We start from the raw sequence: 20,115 nt of genomic DNA on the forward strand, positions 1-20,115 counted from the left end.
AACAGCTTTATAAAACATCTTGTGGAGAGTTGGATCTCAGCTGCAAGACGAACAATATATGCTGACGACGGATAGCGTCCAGTAACGATTAACTGGGAATTATTGGAGAACAAGGACACCGAGCCGAGAGAGAGACAAGAGGAGTCAATTGCCAGTTTATTTTTTACTTACAATTGTGACTGATTGTGACTGGGACCATTCAACAAAAGTAAGGCAGAAACCTCTTGTATTTATTACGAAAATCTGCACATTGAAAATGCTAAATTGTTGAAGTTTGCCAAAACTTGACCTGAACTTGTCACATTGTCACATTGCATTGCAGTGTAGGGGAATTTAGCTCAGTAGTTTAGACAATCAGTTGGACTCCGAAAACATGTTGGACGTGTAAACATACGTACAATCAGTTGGACTGATTTAAAAGGGAGTTGGACTCTTGAAAAAATAAATAAAACGTGGAAAGTGTAGGTAACTAAAGGGAACTAAGAAAGCTACTACTTGGCTTAAAGCACTCTCTGACAAGATTAACTACCCTCTGTGGCCAGGTGAAATTTTTATTTATTTAGTTAATTATATTTAAATTTTAAATGTTCGATTTTTTTTATTTAATTTTAGTTTTTATTTTATATATTTTTATTTTAAACATTTAATTTTAATATCATTTTTCCCTAAACATATTTTATTGCATTATTATTGTTATGATTATTGTATAATAGTTATTATTATTAGTTTTATTGTTTCGTTTGTTTTTGAAAGACCACTGACTGCCACACTTTTTTATTATCAAATAATATTAGAAATTAAGATATGTGTCTGACCGTGGCTAAACCAGTTACATGTCTACCCGGAGACATTTTGAGTTATTCACAGATTCTGAAAGTGTGAATTCAAAGCTATACAATGATGTCTCACCCATGTAGATATGATCATATTTGAGTAAGTTGTGGTCATTTGAATGTAAACAACTCTCAAACCCTTCACTGAGAAAACGGCTTCCAAAGATTCTTACCTGAGTGAGCCCAGAGTCACAGGGGGCGGGGCTCATTTGCAACTCATTGAGATAAGCCCTCCCCCCTGTCACACTGACAGCCCCTCCCCCTACAGCTGTCACTCAAGACTCAAGAGGAGTGTTGTTATTGATGTGAACTGGACTTGAATCAGAATCAGAAGTTACTATATTAAAATGGAAATACTTGGATTACAAAAGGCCCTGAATAGAATCAAAGAATCAGAATGAGAATAGGGTTCATTGCATTTGTCGATAAACATAATTCACAGGTGATTCAGTGCAACAACAATGGTGCACTGAATGATTCAACACAAACAACAAAAGATAAGATAAGAGCCTTTAATGTTACAACACAGTAGATACAGGGGGAAAGGACAGTAACTTATAGGAAGTTTAAAAAACACTCTTAATAGAAGAACTCTTATAAACAGATGCCAGGGCCAGGTATACGAACTGCAACGGGTCCATGGCTTTGAATATATGAGATATGAGATAATAGATATGATATGTACACCACCAGAGTCCAATTACATCAGAGATCACATCCTCATCCTCTTCTTGGTCTGTGCACTCTTCTGTGCTGTGACTCTCGGCTCTTGGCATCAAAGCTGTAAACAAATAACAGGACATTTAAGAAATGGCTAACTATTTCACATAAAACACTCAGTAACTATTTCTTTTTTTTAACACAATGTGAGAGTTTCAATATAAATACCTGAAGTGCTGATAACTCTTGATCTTTGGAAGCCGTCTGAAGAAGGGACTCAGATGCTTCTGCCAGTCCAAGTTCTTGACAAACACTTTGCCATCCGCCGTTCCAACAAGCTGTGGGATATTGAGGTGAGACTCAGGAGAGCTGTTTTCCACTACCTGATGACAAGGGCGACAATGTAAAAAAATGAGAACAGAAGAAACATATCTTAAGCAGAGAGCAGCACTGAAGTTTTGCCAGGCTAATGTTTACACATTACAGTAGTCAAATCATATAAACTAACCTCAGAACGCGCGGCGCCTCCGTGCTGAAAGAGCGCGCGCGTCGCCTCCGTGCTGAAAGAGCGCGCGCAGAGGGTTTGAGGGAAAGTGTATCTGTAGTAGACAGAGAGAGAGGGAAAGGAGATTAGATTAATACATATGACATTTCATTAAGACATTAATGTCTATTCATACAGTAACTGTCTTTAATTTCTTTTCTGCATTTGCACTATTATTAGTACCTGCTGTGCAAAGTGGAAGCTGTAATGCATCCTGATGTCTTTGCTTGCTGACGTGAGGGTCCAAAGACAGCACACTAGATTCAGTTGTCTGTCTGCAGCAGCAATCAAAGTGTTGTAAAAAGTCCTCTCATTTCGCACGAGGGCAAGATGATGCACTTGCTTCTGGACCACTTCGTTGTTGCTCTGACACTGCCAACAGAGATCTGTGCGTGGCCTGCAGCTTCTGATGTGTGGGAGAAGCTGTTTCCACAGTGATCTGAAGCTTGATGTACAAACTGCAGGCTCACCTGAAAAACAGATGTTGCTTATGGTTAATTATACTCTAATCATTAAAACATGAAAATCACCAAAATAATGTTTTACACTTACCACGCTCCTTAGCAGACTTCTCGTAGAGACCTTAGTCACATGGGTTGGGAGCAACTTCACATGCCAGTCCTTATGGCCAGGATGTCGACCATTATGCATTATGGAATGGACTTCTGCATAGTTTTTGATAAACTCTACAACGGTGTGAATCAATTCATGACTGATGAACCTGCGTGAATGTGGCTGTGGGCGCTTCTTCCTCTTCTTCCTCAGTGTTGCTCCATTTTTGTCATAGTGTTTAATTATGTCAGTCAGGGTGTCTTTGCCAATTCTGAAAAGGGGAAAAAATAAGGATTAGGGTTAACAGTAATATGGGAATAACACGCTTCACAGATAACAGTTCATATTGGCAGCGCACAAACAAACACACAAGCAGAACAGCACACCAAAACAGGCACTTTCAAGCGTGTTTGTGATGCCAATTATTCTGCACCGGGTTTAGTCCTGGTTTAGTCCTGGTGTAGACCGGGTTTAGTCCTGGTTTAGTCCTGGTGTAGACCGGGTTTAGTCCTGGTTTAGTCCTGGTGTAGACCGGGTTTAGTCCTGGTTTAGTCCTGGTTTAGTCCTGGCTTAGTCCTGGTGTAGACCGGGTTTAGTCCTGGCTTAGTCCTGGTGTAGTCCTGGTGTAGATCTGGTGTCCTGGTTTAGTCCTGGTTTAGTCCAGAAAAACACGGCCGGCTAGCTTGGAATGTAGCGAGCTAAAGTGGCTAACAGTAAATACACAAAGATACAGACATTATACTGTCCCAAAACAGCTAGTTTCAAGAGACTACGTGATGTTAATTATTCAGAAAGTGGTCACATGAAATTCAAGCCCGTATTTATAATGTAGAGTGCACTGAAGCAGCATATTAGCTTAGCATTGCTCCGCGTCTGCTCCGGTGCCGAGGCAAAAGTGACGAGGTAAAAGTGACATCACGAAACCACCTTAAAACACAGCGTTAAAGCAATACTTTAGAGTAAAAGTACCTCAGTTCCATTGCAATGCAGTCCAGGGAATGTAAGCTCTGAAGACAGTCTGGACAAGTGAATAATGTCTCCGAGGAGAACAGTAGCTGTAGCCATGTGGTTCGCAGCTGATTGGTGGAAAAAGATCAACATGCGCTGGCTAGAAAAAGGTGACGCCCCCAGGAGCGCTGGAAAAAGACCCAAAAACTCCACATTTTTAACAGCTTAATGTATACGTTTAAGACAACCAATAGTGTTATCTGAAGCACACAGGGGCTCGTTCATAACTTCAACTAGCACATTCTGCAAAAAAACTAAAATCACACATTTGAAAAAAAAAATCTTATTTTGGCTTTATCTGTGTTTGGTCCGAGCCGACTTGTCACGGCTTTAACGGTGCTCCGTCACATATAGATAAATTAAATAAAATTGACCTTATTTCATTCAAATTGAAATAATTTTTGAAGGATCTGGAAAACAAAATCTGCGCAAATGAATAAAACCCAAAGGAAGCAAAAGAGCAAACTACACAAATGAAGAACCTCTTCCAAAAATATGCAGAGAAAAGATTGATTCATCACGCTGATGAAGCAGTGGAACAACAATGGAATTGTATTCATGAATATCATCAATCTAAGGTCCTGCATTACAAAACACATCAGATTTGGACAGTGAAAGGAAAAACTGTTGACAAAAAGAAACTGAAAGAACATGAAGAAAAATTGTCATTTTCAGTGAAACTACATAAAATGGCAAAAGACATTTTAATCAGAAAAGAGAGGCTATTTCTGGCCAATATTCAGGTGAAACCAGAAGAGCATCAAACAATCAGAAAAAAACAAAATGAAACAGAAAAACAGAGCATCCCTTTTGGAGTGAATAACAAAGATGGAGGCTCTAGAACAGATGAAGAGAGCGAGCAGACTGGGGTACGAGGCCGACGTCACAGCTATAGCGCCCCCTCTGGCCAAAGGAGAACTGCAGTGCCCCTCCTCTGAAAACGAACACCATAGTGCCAGGCTGCGAAATAGACGGGGGCCCGGGGCCCGCAAGCAGTTGAATCTTCGGCGGGCCCGCGGTTTGAAATAGGAGGGGGCCCGCCGTGCCCCTCCTGGGAAAAAATCAAGATTTAACTAATAATTTGGCCATATTCGGAGCATTTTCATCGCTTAAGTTTCGTTTTGACAGACATGCCCACTTCACACCTCTTCTCGCTTCTCATTGGCCGAACGGTGCGCGCTGCGTGCTGCATTGGTGTTGCGTTCACGTGTCCTCGGAAATGCCCGGTCTAATTTACAGGTACAATGTATATATGTTAGTAGTTTATTTTGTAGGACGTGATTTTATATATTCCACAAGATCTCTTTGTGTCAAATGCTGTAAACAGTATTTATTTTGTATCTAAGAAACATTATTATATTGAATTAAACAGTTTTAAAGATCATGATCTCTGGTTTATATGATTCACTATTTGTGCTCTTCATATCAAATAACAGATAAAAGTACTTTAAATTGTTTTACATGCTAATAACCAGGTTTAAAACAACACATTTATCTTGTTCTTATGACGCCGCGATGCCGCGCGCTTGTGGGCCCCTGAAATTGCTTGGGGCCTAACTTTGAAAATCTATTTCTCAGCCTGAGTGCATATGCTCAACTGGCGAAAGAACTGAAGAAAATTATGACAGAAACGGAACAAGAAAAACCAGATCCCCACACTTCTACTCCAGCGGCTCCTCCCCCTGCAGCGGCTCCTCCCCTGCAGCGGCTCCTCCCCTGCAGCGGCTCCTCCCCTGCAGCGGCTCCTCCCCCTGCAGCGGCTCCTCCCCTGCAGCGGCTCCTCCCCCTGCAGCGGCTCCTCCCCTGCAGCGGCTCCTCCCCCTGCAGCGGCTCCTCCCCCTGCAGCGGCTCCTCCCCTGCAGCGGCTCCTCCCCTGCAGCGGCTCCTCCCCTGCAGCGGCTCCTCCCCCTGCAGCGGCTCCTCCCCTGCAGCGGCTCCTCCCCTGCAGCGGCTCCTCCCCCTGCAGCGGCTCCTCCCCTGCAGCGGCTCCTCCCCTGCAGCGGCTCCTCCCCCTGCAGCGGCTTCTCCCCTGCAGCGGCTCCTCCCCCTGCAGCGGCTTCTCCCCTGCAGCGGCTCCTCCCCCTGCAGCGGCTCCTCCCCCTGCAGCGGCTCCTCCCCTGCAGCGGCTCCTCCCCCTGCAGCAGCTCCTCCCCTGCAGTGCTCATCCATGGATTCATCTATGATAAGAGATAAAACCAGCACCATACCACAGCTGCTAACGAAACATGCTGTAGTCTCGGGTACTCTGACTATGGTCCCGTCAGAACCCACTCCAGAACAAAGACAGATGCAGGATTTGAAGCATCAGGTGTTAGCTCTGACAACATTGGTTTCCAGCCAAAATCACATCTCCAAATCCATGCAACAGTGGCTCAAAAAGAACAACTTGCCACCAATGCATGGTCACCACCTGAAGTGGCTTCAGACACAGATGAAGAAAGAAGATTACAACGACTACTGGAAGAAAAAGAACGAGAAGTGGCGGATGAGCTACGCAAGAAACAAGAAGAAAAAAAACTCGGACAAAAGGGGGAAACAGTCCTAGGAACTGGGCTAATAGAAGCTAAAAGTAAGAAGCAAGTAGAGTGATCCCTCGCTATAACGCGGTTCACTTTTCGCGGTCTCGCTGCTTTGCGGTGAGAGCGGCGTGTGAGAGGCCGGTGAGAGCGGCGCGTGAGAGGCCGGTGAGAGCGGCGTGTGAGAGGCCGGTGAGAGCGGCGTGTGAGAGGCCGGTGAGAGCGGCGTGTGAGACGCCGGTGAGAGCTTCAATGTTTTATGGAGTATTTCATTGTATAATAACTGTAAAAAAATAAAGGTTTCTACTTCACGGATTTCGCCTATCGCAGGTTCGTTTTGGAACGTAACCCCCGCGATAAACGAGGGTTCACTGTACAGCAGAAACTCCACATTCAAAGAGGAGTGGAACAACAGAAGAAAACAGGATGTCAACACCAAATCAATATGTGGCGGGAGCATTCACAGGAATGGTGGATGAGCATGGATACGACGACACTTTCTTGAGTGGAGAACTTCACCCGCTCCACGTACACAAGGATACCAAGGAAGAAGATGATGAGGTTTCTAGCACTGAAGAGGCTCCTCCACTTATTGCATCTCTCCGAATGACTGCAAGTAACCAAGAAGTGTACCAACCATTCGCACTGAAAGATCTAGAAGGGCTGATGTTAAAACTGCCCGAACTGACACAAGGTGCGCCGGCCTTCCTCAGAGCATTGACCATGAATACAGCAGGAGAAACACTTTGCTGGGGAGATGTGTCTGCAATTCTTATAAGAGCCACAGATGAGAATACGGCGGCCAGGATCCGTTCTGAAGTATTCAAACAGATTCATGCTCCAGTTAGAGCATCCACATCATTTACACCATAAAGCCTCAGTTAACTCAGGTACTTAAAGGAATGTATCCCACCTGCCTTCCTGACTGCACCTGACTGCACCTGCCTTCCTGACGGTCTGTTGGCTCTGGAAATGAAACATGATGAAGACTACTTTACATATAAGCAAAGAGCTAAAGCACAGTTCCATGATGCAACTGGAGAGCCCATACAACCTGGTACTGGCAACACTCTCATGTTCTTTTCTACTCTGGTGAAAGGACTACCTAAAGGGGTCCAGGATCATTTGGCTGATGTTGTTGGTCTTTACTCAAAGACAGAAAAAGAGTTTTCAAGCTCCAAGAAGAGGTGAATGATAAAAAGAAGCAAAATAAGTCTGCCAAGGTAATGACTGTGGCAACAGAAGAGAATCCAGTGTCAGACAGTGCCCAACAGATTGCTATGGCGATTAAAATGGTCATGGGACAAGTACAACCAGGGCCGGCCCAGCCTATAAGCGAATAGGGCCCCGAGGCGTTAAGAGGGCCCCCAATCTGGCAAACCGTCTAATGCGAAGTGCAAGCGCAGCGCGCACCACTAGTGTAGTAGCGCTGCTGGCGCGGCAGCGCACACAGCTGTAACATATATGGTACAAACCGCATTTATTTGTAATGACAATCTGGCAACCAAGACAACCAAACCTGCGCTGATTGGTCAACTTCATTGTGCGCGAGCAGAACGAGAGCAAAACATAAACACAACAGAACGTGGTCCTCATGTCCAGAAGAATATATCTCCTGGTGCCGAAAAACGAAAGAAGAAACTTCTTGACGATGTAAAGAAACTGCAAACTCAACAACACTCTCCAGGTATTGAACTTCTCTTACAAAGAGACGGTTAATGCTGCTGTTTGAAACAACACGATTCTGTCACGTTAGTTCGCTCAGGCTGGAGGCGACGAGAGCTCTGCCCCGCGCACAATATGTGTGAATGAAAGATAATAAGCTTAACATTTACACCAGCCCCGTAGTGTCAGCTGCAGGTGAGGCCGGTGAGGGGCGTCTATGGCCCGGGTCACTAAGAGGCGGAGATCCGGTCCGGACGAGCGTCGTCTCGTCCAGAACCTCTGATGTGAGACTTTGGAGTGAACAGTGTGCGGCCCCTGTCCCGGGCCCCTGTCCCGGGCCCCTGTCCCGGGCCCCTGTCCCGGGCCCCTGTCCCGGGCCCCTGTCCCGGGCCCCTGTCCCGGGCCCCTGTGCAGCCTCAGTTAGAGATGAGCAGGTTTGAGTTTGCGTCCCTCTCTCTCACATCACCATGTGTGAGATCAATCATGACTCGTGATGTCTGTTTGACTTTGACTTCTTAACGTGGAATGAGAGGAACGTAAAGGTTTATGCACGTAAGGTCCATCAGCCAATCACATCGCAGCATTGTACGTAAAGGTTTATGCACGTAAGGTCCATCAGCCAATCACATCGCAGCATTGTACGTAAAGGTTTATGCACGTAAGGTCCATCAGCCAATCACATCGCAGCATTGTACGTAAAGGTTTATGCACGTAAGGTCCATCAGCCAATCACATCGCAGCATTGTACGTAAAGGTTTATGCACGTAAGGTCCATCAGCCAATCACATCGCAGCATTGTTTCATGCAGGAGTCCAGTGTGTGATGTTCTGATCAGAACAAACATTTATATTGTAATTCACTTTTAATAGAGCAATAAAACATTTCAATTTATTTAAAAAGCATCATTAGACTATTTGTTATACATTATAATAAATTGATAGTGAAAAATAACCAGACATATTATGATTACGTCTGTTATAGAATAATACTATATATTTTTATATAAAAGTGTCAAAGTTGCAGAAACGCAGTCTCTTCACTAGAGCGAGGTTTGGACCTTCACTTCTCGTTCTGTTCATTCTCTGGGAATAACATGTTTGTTTTATCAGTGTTAATTGTTAATCAAGCAATGCTTATGCCATTTGTTTAATTGAATATAACTTGTTTTGTCACTTTGGCAAGAAGGAACAGTTGGGAGCTGTAAAAGATAAATAATTAAAGATAACTATTACTTTTACATTTTCAGTTAAAATGAATCAATTTGACCATAATTATTTTTCATAGCCAATATTGTATTGAGTAATTAAGTACACTAATGTATTAATAACTGGCTTTAGTCATTTTCTCCTGGCACAGTTTCATCACATCATCATTTTATAGCATTACAACCTCAACATTTGACTCTTACTTTAGCCGGCTGGACCACATTAAAATGCAGCAGAAGACCCAAAAAAGGTCTGAACATTTCTGGGGGAGGGCCCCCCAGACCCCCCTGTTCATTAATTTAAACTAATGTGCTAATGTGGCTGTAGACCCTTAACGCCCACAAATACACCCCAAAACATATCTGGGACGTGTGTTATTTGTACAGGGAGTAGAGGTGATGTCAGCGGAATACCAAGTTGCATTGTGGGATTTAAGTTAGCAATATTTGAGCTTGTGAGGTGCTGAGAATAAACTAACTGACAAACGGATGCCCTGGAGTTTTGGTGCACTTTGTTTGCGTTGAAGAAAGTTCCCATATGTGAATTGTTCACTGACAATGGCAATAAAACCGATTCTGATGACGTGGTGAGGGGCCCCCAAAAATGTTTTCGCTTAGGGCCCCCTGAAGGCTTGGGCCGGCCCTGAGTACAACCCACTATGACACAACCACAGGCCGTCCCATCCGCCACAGGACCAAAGAACAACACACCTACTTCAGTATCATCTACAATCAAGGACGTGAACGTAACACATTCTCTCATGGAAGAGGACGTGGGGCAGGAGCTGGAAGAGGACAAAACAGGTTCAGCGTGACTCCTCATCAGTGCTTGAACTGCTTTGGAACTGGACATTGGGCTCGAGACTGCCCCATAGGGCAAACACAAAGAGGTCAACACCAAATGGCCCCAAACCAACCTGGCCAATTTCAAAGACCTCAAATGATGAATATGAGCCAACCCATGTCAAGCCAGAACCATCTACCACCACCCTTGCCCCTTGTGGTCTCCCTGGTTATACCACATCTTTGGGCCTTGGGCTGGCACTGTTTCTGTTTTTCACCAATATTATTGTTATTGCCTGTATATTGATTATGATTGGATGCTGTGCTGTCTTAGATCACGTATAGAACGCTTGATTGCATCTGCTCTTACTAGACAACCTGCTTATCTTTTGACCCTGATTACACACGCTATTACTCAAACACAAATCTAACTCTGATAGTGACAAGACTCCTATACTTTTCCAGAATCTGACTAATCTGATTACTATATCCCACCATGTGTTCACACTAACTGGGGATGCTCCTTGTCTCACACCGATTTTTACTAAATGAGTTATTTTAAGGATTTGCTTGATTATATAATGATTTAATTTGGGTTTTAGTTTTTGGGGGGTTTACGTTCTGTTACTTTGTGAGGTTGCGTCTGGCGCCTCTTTAGTGTGATCACATGTGGATGTGATCAAAATGGGGAATTGTTGTCATGTCTGTGTCCTATTTATCATGAGTCACTCTTGAGTCGATCTTACTGCATATGGGTCACAATGAACTTTCTATGCATTTTCTGATCATCTGTGGACTAGTCTAAACAATCTTGAAGCGGGCGTCATAGCAAACGTCAGGCCATTTTATCAGAACCAAGCAACAGCGATATAAAATACAGCTAAATCTTGTGGAGACTTGGATCTCAGCTGCAAGACGAACAACATGCTACTGTTTTACCTGTTTTTCCAAATAAAGAACTTGAGAACGATCCTCGCCTGTCGCAGTCTGTATAGACTAAACTTCGACAGGACAGACTGATAAATGCATAGCTACCCAACAAGCAAGACGTGCCATTGCTTGCCCCCCCCCAGAGGGCAGTCATTAGGCTACAACAGTCTTCTCTCGGTCAGATTATTCCTCATCATGGACTTCACTTCCCTCCTCTGTACCTACTGCTACATCCTAATGCTACAGCCTAATGCTACAACCTACAGCTACAACCTACAGCTACAGCCAAGTTACCTAACGTAACTCTAGTCATACAAGTACGCGTGTAGCTTCGCTACTAGCAAATATGACACAGGACAGGCTCTAACCACAGGGCCTCGACGCTACCCCTCAAATACCCATGTACCTATCATGTACCATCTTCAACGCGCTGGCTCTTTACCATTCATTATCATTCTGGCTTAAGCTATTCTATCTTTTCGCACTTTTTCCCCCAACCAGTTGTTCCTACTCTTCTCATGTGAACTCTCAGCTTCCTTTTCTTTTCTCATGCAACCTTCACACCTTGTAGGCTCACAGTTTATGCTTTCACTAAATTACTATCACGTCACATTCAGCTGTCTGGCTTCGCCGCCACATGCTATAGCCGCAGGGATCTTTGGAAATTCTATTTATTGCATTCCGGCAGGTTCTCATCTTCACATTTGAATACTACCTTTAGTCTCATTTTTTCCAAGCTCTTGCTTTTCACGCTACCTCATCTTACTATGTTCTCACACATCGTCCTTGGGCTATTCCACGCTCATGCTCTCTCTCACCCCTCATCCTATTCATCATTACCATTACGCCGACTCATGCTAGCATACTACTCCAACCCATGCCACGCCTCGCTGCTCCAATCCACTCCATTGGATTGGAGCGGATTGGAGCAGCAGATGGATTGGATTCACTCCAAGTACAAACTTACCGACCCACGCACTCGCCCCGACCCACGGCAACATTCACGCACTTGCCCCGACCCACGGCAGCAGCCACATGCTCGCCCCGACCCTCGGCAGCATTCACGCACTTGCCCCGACCCTCGGCAGCAGCCACACGCTCGCCCCGACCCTCAGCAGCAGCCACACGCTCCGAGCACAAACTTTGCCAATGGCCTCACGCTCGCCCCGATACACACATTCATTCCCCAGAGCCTCTCTCTCAGAGCCACCGGGATACGCCCTTCTGGTTCTCTACAGTCTCTCTCTATGGACATAAAAGAAGAGAATCTCATGGTGTGGCCCCCATCCTCCCTTGACCTCAAACCTATTGAGAACCTTTGGAGCCTCCTCAAGCCAAAAATCTCTGAGGGCAGGAGGCAGGTCACATCCAAACAGTAGCTCTGGGAGGATATTCTGACTTCCTGTAAGAAATTATAGCAGAAACTCTCCACAAACTCACAAGTTCAGTGGATGCAAGAATTATGAAGCTCCTGTCATATAAGGGCTCCTATGTTCAAATGTAAATGGACCTGTTCAGATGTTTGGATTGAAAAAGCTTTTGATTTCTACTCTGTTGTGCATAATAATTTAGTGAACTGTAAGTTTTTATTTTTGAAAGAATTCTGTTGTAATTATGTTATAATATTCAAATTGTACTCTAAAGTTTAATGACTTAAACATTTGGATGACATGTCATTTATATTGACTATTTGGATAAATCAGAAAAATATATTATTTGCGTAAGAATTCGGAACACAGTGTAATGCAGGCAGGTCTTGGGGTCCTCATCCAGCACAAATCCTTTCCTGCAATCTAGGAGATTTTAGATGAATTAATACAAATGCCCTAATATAATAAGTAATAGGCTTTTACTTGTAGTCTACTCTCACAAGTAAATTCTGCCCTCTGCTGCCTCCCTTTGCGCTTCAAAGAGGATGCGGGTCATAAGAGTGCAGCCCAGATGTATAATCAAATCAAATCAATTTATTTTTGTAAGGCCCAAAATCACAACAACAGTTGCCTCTGAGGGCCACAGGGAGAAATGAATCAACAATGTCTGTGGTGGCGATGAAGTTAGACAATGTCTGTGGTGGCGAGGGACGATGTCCCAGGGTCCTCTGTCCTTAGACTCTCCTTCTCGGCCAGGAAAAACTACAAAAAAAACCTCTTTGGGAAAAAAGCGTAGAAACCTGGAGGAGTTCCAGTGAAGGAGAGATCCGACTCTCACAGACGGACGCGAGGGAGACTGGAGCTGGACCCACTCTTCAGGCAGATGAGGGACCATCGGAGGCGAGCTGGACCCACTCTTCAGGCAGATGAGGGACCGACTGAGGCGAACTGGACCCACTCTTCAGGCAGATGAGGGATCGACTGAGGCGAACTGGACCCACTCTTCAGGCAGATGAGGGACCGTCAGGGCCGAGCTGGACCCACTCTTCAGGCAGATGAGGGACCGTCCACACAGGGCAGGGACCACTTCACCAGGGGAGGGGCATCTGGGTCCACAGGTCCTCAGGAGTGAGAGAAAGAAAAAGAAGGCGGTGAACAGTTTGCAAGTGGAATCAAAAAAATAAATATTGTTTGATAGCATAAGTAGTCAGAAGAAGAGGACAGAGCTCAAGCTGTCATACTTCCCCCAGCATAGTTACTCCTAGGGCAGCGTAGCTAAAGCTGTGGGTTTATCTTTCTGTTCCTAACTAGTCTGACCATAAGCGATTTCGAAGAGGAACGTTTTAAGCCTGGACTTAAATGAAGAGACTGTGTCAGCATATTTAACATGGGTCGGGAGCTGATTCCATAACACAGGAGCTTGGTAGCTAAACGCTCTACCTCCTACAGTACTTTTAGAGACTCTTGGCACCGCCAGAAGGCCAGCATTCTGAGAGCGAAGAGCTCTGTTTGGATGATATGGTACAATAGCATCTTTGAGGTAGGATGGGGCCATGTCATTTATGGCTTTGTAGGTCAAGAGTAGAATTTTGAATTTGATTCTAGACTCGACGGGGAGCCAGTGAAGAGACTTCAGCACTGGTGTAATGTGCTCTCTTCTTTTTGTTCCTGTTAGTAATCTTGCTGCTGCATTTTGAACCAGTTGAAAGCTTTTTATGGAGCTTTTAGGACACGCTGCAAGCAGGGAGTTACAGTAGTCTAATCTAGTTGTTACAAATGCATGGATAAGTTTTTCGGCATCACTTTTAGGCAGGATTCTTCTGATTTTGGCGATGTTGCGCAAATGGAAATAGGCTGTTTTACAAGCTTGATTTATATGAGCTTTAAATGAGAGCTCCTGGTCAAATAAGACTCCAAGGTTTCTTACAGTAGAACTGGAGGCAACACTGACATTGTCCAGTGCGACTATCTGCTCAGATAGATTGTCTCGTAGATGCTTAGGGCCAAGCACAATGACCTCGGTTTTTTCAGGGTTAAGAAGCAGGTAGTTTAGTGTCATCCAGGTTTTTATCTCCTTCACACAAGTACTAAGTCTGTCTACTTGATCGCTCTGATCAGGTTTCATTGATAAATACAGCTGAGTGTCGTCTGCATAGCAGTGGAAGTTATAGCCATGCTTTCTGATAATGTTGCCTAATGGCAGCATATAAAGAGTAAACAGAATTGGACCGAGTACCGAACCCTGTGGCACACCGTAAATTACTTTAGAGCATGGTGAGGAGCTCTGGTTTACATTAACAAATTGGAACCTATCAGATAAATAGGATTTAAACCAGCTGAGGGCTGTTCCTCCAACACCTACATCACATTCTAACCTCTGCAGTAGAATGTTGTGGTCGATGGTCAAACGCTGCGCTGAGGTCCAACAGAACCAGGATTGAGACCAGTCCATCGTCAGCGGCTAATAACAAATCATTTGTGACTTTAACTAGTGCAGTTTCAGTGCTGTGGTGGGCTCTGAACCCTGACTGGAAAACTTCAAATAAGTTATTGTCCTGTAGGTGGCGACAAAGCTGTTTTACTACAACTTTTTCAAGGATTTTAGAGACGAAGGGAAGATTTGAAATAGGTCTGTAGTTTACCAATAGGTCGGGATCTAGATTAGGCTTTTTCAGAAGAGGTTTAATGACTGCATGTTTGAAGGACTGTGGAACATAGCCACTTTCGAGTGAAGTATTTATTATATTAAGAATAGGGTCTATTCTATTCTATTTAGGGGGAGAATGTCTTTGAGGAGTCTGCTTGGAATGGGGTCTAGGACACAAGTTGAGCTTTTAGAGGACATAATGGCTGAAGTTATCTCTGCTTGATCAACAGCTGTGAACCTTTCTAGGTTTACAGCTGGATTTATATGGGACGTTAGATTTACAGCTTGGGCTAGTTCAGGGCTAATAGCGGGGGTAATTTCATCTAATTTATCTCTGATTGTTTTTATTTTATTGTTAAAAAATAGGAGGAAATCATCAGAGCTGAGAGAAGCTGGGATTGAGGGCTCTACTGCTGTGACAGTTTGTTAGACTAGCTACAGTGCTGAAAAGGAATTTAGTGTTACTTTTGTTGACTTCTATTAGATTTGAATAATATCTGGTTTGGGCCTCACACAGAGCCTGCTTATAGGACAGCAGGCAACTTTTCCATGCTTTTAGGGATTCTTCGGTGTGAGAGCGATGAAATAATCCCTCTAACTTTCTAACTCTTTGTTTATGTGAACGCAGTTCTTGGTTGTACCATGGGGAGGCGCGCTTTGGCCTAATGACCTTCTGTTTTAACGGCGCGACAACGTCAAGAGCAGACTTCAGAGAATTCATGGTCAAGTCGACACATTGATCACTTAAACTGGGACTAAAGCTGTTCTCAGCAGGATCACATGACATGTCACTGAATATTGGCTCTATTATTTCTTTGAATTTTGAGATAGATTTTTCAGATATTGTCCTTTTCATTATAACTTTATTTTGTGGGACTGGATGATCTTTAAGAATAAACTGAAAGGTAATTAGGAAATGATCTGACAATATAGGGTTTTGAGGGAGGACAATGAGGTCACTAATCTCTGTTCCATACGTTAGGACAAGATCCAGAGTGTTCTTGTGAGTGTGAGTCGGTTTATTTACATTCTGAGTGAAACCAATGCTGTCTAACAAGGCGCTGAAGGCAGTACAGAGAGCGTCATCACTCATGTTCACGTGGATATTAAAGTCTCCAGCTATAACTATTTTATCCCAGGCTAACACTAAGTTTGATATAAAGTCAGAAAACTCTGTTAAAAACTCTGAATAGGGACCAGGAGGTCGGTAGATAACTATGAACAAAACTCCTTTTTGGTTTTTCATATTTGGACATGTGATTGACAGCATAAGGCTTTCAAATGAGTGAAATGCATTGTTAGTTTTAGGGCTCATAAGTCGGCTTGAGTGTGAGATCACTGCCACACCACCACCTCGGCCTGTGCTCCTGGCAGTCTGAAAGTTAACATGGGTGGGTGGGGTTAACATGGGTGGGTGGGGTTAACATGGGTGGGTGGGGTTAACATGGGTGGGTGGGGTGGACTCATTTAGTCTGACGTAGTCGTCTTGTTGAAGCCACGTTTCAGTTAGAGCTAGAAGATCTATGTTATAGTCACTAATTAATTCATTAAATAAGAGCGATTTGGAGGAAATTGCTCTAATGTTTAGCAGTCCACATTTTACGTGTTTATTCATTTGTATATTTGTGTCATTTGTGATTGTTATTTTCCTTAAGTTATTTGGTCTGACGCCTGAAATATTTTTATGAGATGTGACTTTTTGGCATTATTTGTACGAGGAACACGAGGGACACGAGGGACACACACAGTCTCTAGCTGTCTTGAATCTGAACACTTCACATGTGACAGAACGGGCGAGAGTTCAGCGACAGAGGAGCGTCTTAAACTGCTGCTTTGCGCCCGGGGCTCATCCCTAGATGGTCACTATACTTTTGGGGAGCTTGAGTGCAGACAGAGTACTGAATCACAGGACTGTGGACAGATCCTGCGGAGTCCAGACAACACTTTAGACTCAAACTTTAGTCAGGATGCTTCTCCTCACATGTTATGTTGCTTTTAACTTGTAATACATGTGAAATATTGAGAGAAACGTGTTGCACGTTGCCGCAATGTCCTTGCGGTATTGGATTTATGTACGTACTGACTGATTTATACTGGTGTGGGCCCCTGACTGTGTGTGTGTCTCCTGCAGGATCATGGGCCTGTATGCCTCTGTGGTGCTGGTCATCGGGAAGTTTGTGCGCGAGTTCTTCTCAGGAATCAGCCACTCTATCATGTTTGAGGAGCTTCCCTGTGTTGACCGCATCCTTAAGCTGTGCACTGACATCTTCCTGGTAAGAAATGGACTGAGAACAGATTTTAGTTATAGATTAAAAAGAGAGAGATGTCATGCTTTTTATTAGGTTATTTATTATTAAACTGTAACGTAAGAAGATCATAATTTTACATTTTATTCATTGTAAACCTAAAATGACTTCATTATAAAAACAGGTTCATTGACTTCCTGTTCAAAACTACAGAACTGATAAGCCATACCTCTTCATAGTTATGTTTCACTGTAACAAGCAGCAGATTCTCATTTTTCTGGGTGTTTTTTTTGTAATTTTCAAAAGTGACCATGTGACATTTTAGAACCATAAATGTGTCACTCGATCTTCGGTCTTCAGTTTTTTTCTTTTTTAATGTTTTGGAAATATTGCATACATGATACACAGTCATTTTTCAATAAATCACAACTAAGAGTGATGCGGGCGGGGATGGGGTGGTGGGTGAAGCACTGGACAATACAGGATTTCTCAAACATGCAGGAATCAATTAAAATACAACTTTAATTAAACTAATGATGTAGAAACACTTTCCTAACTGGGTTAAAAACTCATAAAAGGTGATATTATAATATATCCTCTTTAAGGCAAGCCCCTGCAGGTGAATAGGTAAAAAATCTTAAATATAGAGGTATAAATTATATTTAAATTAAAAAAGCAAGTTTTGAATCATGCTGTTGTGTTGAAGGTGCGGGAAACTGGCGAGCTGGAGCTGGAGGAGGAGCTCTACGCTAAACTTATCTTCCTGTATCGATCTCCAGAGACTCTGATCAAATGGACACGCCGATGACTGCAAACTTTCTACAATAATTCGGCCATTAAGAAGAAACAATTTGATTAGCAAAGTGTGAAAACAACAGCCCTCTGGATGGGTCAGGCGTTTCCCACTTCAGGATTTACTGGCAGCAGAGGGATTTACATAGAAGAAATAAACAAACCTAGCTTGTCACATGCTCATAAGCACATACTGTAGATGTAATGAACACAATTAGAGACAGAAATGCTCAGAACAAGTCTTAAATTGAAAAAAAAAAATACCACAGAAGATCTCCAGACTCTACTTATGACATCATAAAACTGGAAAAGGGTCTGTTGAGGCTCATTGGAAGAGGAATTATTCAACAGAATTCATCAAACTAGCAATGTTACAACGTGGTTAAAAGCTCAAAAAAGTCTATTTTGCATAATATGTGTTCTTTGAGTCTATAAACCATCACTGGACTCGTTCAGCAGTCAAATTGTGTTTAGAACAACACATAACAGCGTTCACGTAAGGGCTTCATTTATTCAGTTTTTCATTGTTCATTCGCACTGCTTGAGGGCGCTCCAATGCCAAAAGACCTCATTGGAAACAGAGTTTTAGTTTTTTGTTTTCCAAATGTACAAATTGTTAGAGAAGTTAGAAAATGTGAAACGCTTATCCAAGGTGACTGAAAACATCTTTAAAGTCACAAGAATGCATAATATATGCACAGTCAGTTGCAAGTTTAAAATCTATCATTTAGGGCGATTGAATGTGTTCACGATTGTCTAAAAGGAAAATAAAAGAAAATACACATGTGAACTTTGTGTCAGTTTCTATTCAATGAGGACATATAACCATATACTGCTGCATTTTGACGGTTAAAGATTATAAGATAAGATAATCCTTTATTGTCCCACATGGGGAAATTTCAGTGTTGCAACGCAGGTAGATACAGAAGAAAAGAACAGATCACTTATAGGAAGTTTGAAAAACACTCTCAATAGAAGATCTCTTATAAACAAAACCTCCCATTTCCCAACAAGGGATGGAGGGGAAAAATAATAAAGATAAAAATAAATAAAAAAATAAATACCATTACATGTGATCACGACAGTAATTGCACATGGTTAGGTCAGTATTGCGAGTGTTCAGGACTAACAGTGTTTGTTATAAAGTCTGACAGCAGCAGGAAGGAAAGACCTGCGAAACCTTTCCTTCACACAGCGAGGGTGGATCAGTCTCTCACTGAAGCTGCTCTCCAGAGTGGACAGAGTGTCCTGCAGGGGACAGAGTGTCCTGCAGGTGACAGAGTGTCCTGCAGGGGGTGACACTCATGGTCAAGCATAGATGTGAATCTAGCCAGGACCCTTCTGTCCCCCACCTCCTGCACCGAGTCCAGAGCACAGCCCAGGACGGAGCTGGACTTCTTGATGACTCTGTCCAGCCTCTTCCTCTCCCTCTCTGTGATGCTGCTGCTCCAGCAGACCACACCTACAGGAGCTGATGCCACCACAGAGTCGTAGAAGGTCTTCAGGAGTGGCCCTGTCACTCCAAAAGACCTGAGTCTCCTCAGGAGGTAGAGCCGACTCTGGCTCTTCCTGTACAGTGCGTCTGTGTTATGAGTCCAGTCCAGTTTGTGGTTCAGATGAACACCAGGTACTTGTATCCACTCTCTCAATGTCCCTTCCCTGGATGTTCACTGGTGAGGGGGCAGTGGAGTGGCATCTCTTTGGTCTTCCCCGCGTTGATGAGGAGGTGGTTCCGCTGACACCAGTCCACAAAGTCCTGCTCAAGTCCCCTGTACTCCGTATCATCGTCGTCCGTGATGAGTCCGATGATGGCAGAGTCGTCAGAGAACTTCTGCAGGACACAGCTGTCCGTGTCGTGTCTGAGTTCTGCAGTGTAAAGGGTGAAGAGAAAGAGCGCAAGGAGAGTGCCCTGGGGCGCCCCCACACTGCAGGTCCGAGTGTCAGACACACAGTCCCGGGCTTTCACAAACTGGGGTCGAGGTAGTCCAGGATCCACTCTGCAGGTCGTACTCCTCAGGAGCTGATGGTGTTGAAGGCGCTGGAGAGATCGAAGAACAGGATCCTCACAGAGCTGCCAGGCTTCTCCAGGTGAGAGAGAGAGCGGTGCAGCAGGGAGATGACGGCGTCCTCCACTCCGATGCCAGGCCGACATGCAAACTGCAGCGGGTCCCACGGTGGAGCGGAGGTGGTCCAGGACCAGGATTAGGTCTCATCTCTGCTGTTAACAGATGATGTTGTCCTGATGGCTCCATCAAACCCGGACCTGCAGCTGCACTGGGACGGTTTGCAGCCGAGTGTGAAGCGGCTGGGATGAGAATCAGCTCCAAATCCGAGGCCATGGTTCTTGACAGGAAAAAGGTGTCTT

At 44.0% G+C, this 20,115-nt stretch overlaps 1 protein-coding gene across 1 annotated transcript in view; it reads left to right on the forward strand.

Moving 5' to 3' along the window:
* Positions 1–17,831, forward strand: part of LOC140377306 (piezo-type mechanosensitive ion channel component 2-like) — a 196,398-nt gene extending 178,567 nt beyond the window's left edge. The window contains exons 54-55 of the mRNA XM_072462675.1: positions 16,844–16,985; positions 17,665–17,831. Coding sequence (XP_072318776.1) covers positions 16,844–16,985; positions 17,665–17,766 — 244 coding nt within the window. The 3' untranslated portion in view covers positions 17,767–17,831. The remainder of the gene's footprint in view (positions 1–16,843; positions 16,986–17,664) is intronic.
* The last annotated feature ends 2,284 nt before the right edge of the window (positions 17,832–20,115 follow it).

This window comes from Eucyclogobius newberryi, unplaced genomic scaffold, assembly GCF_026437365.1.
Source record: "Eucyclogobius newberryi isolate DKJ021-1_F unplaced genomic scaffold, fEucNew1.0.hap1 SCAF_4, whole genome shotgun sequence".
Taxonomy (NCBI): Eukaryota; Metazoa; Chordata; class Actinopteri; order Gobiiformes; family Gobiidae; genus Eucyclogobius; species Eucyclogobius newberryi.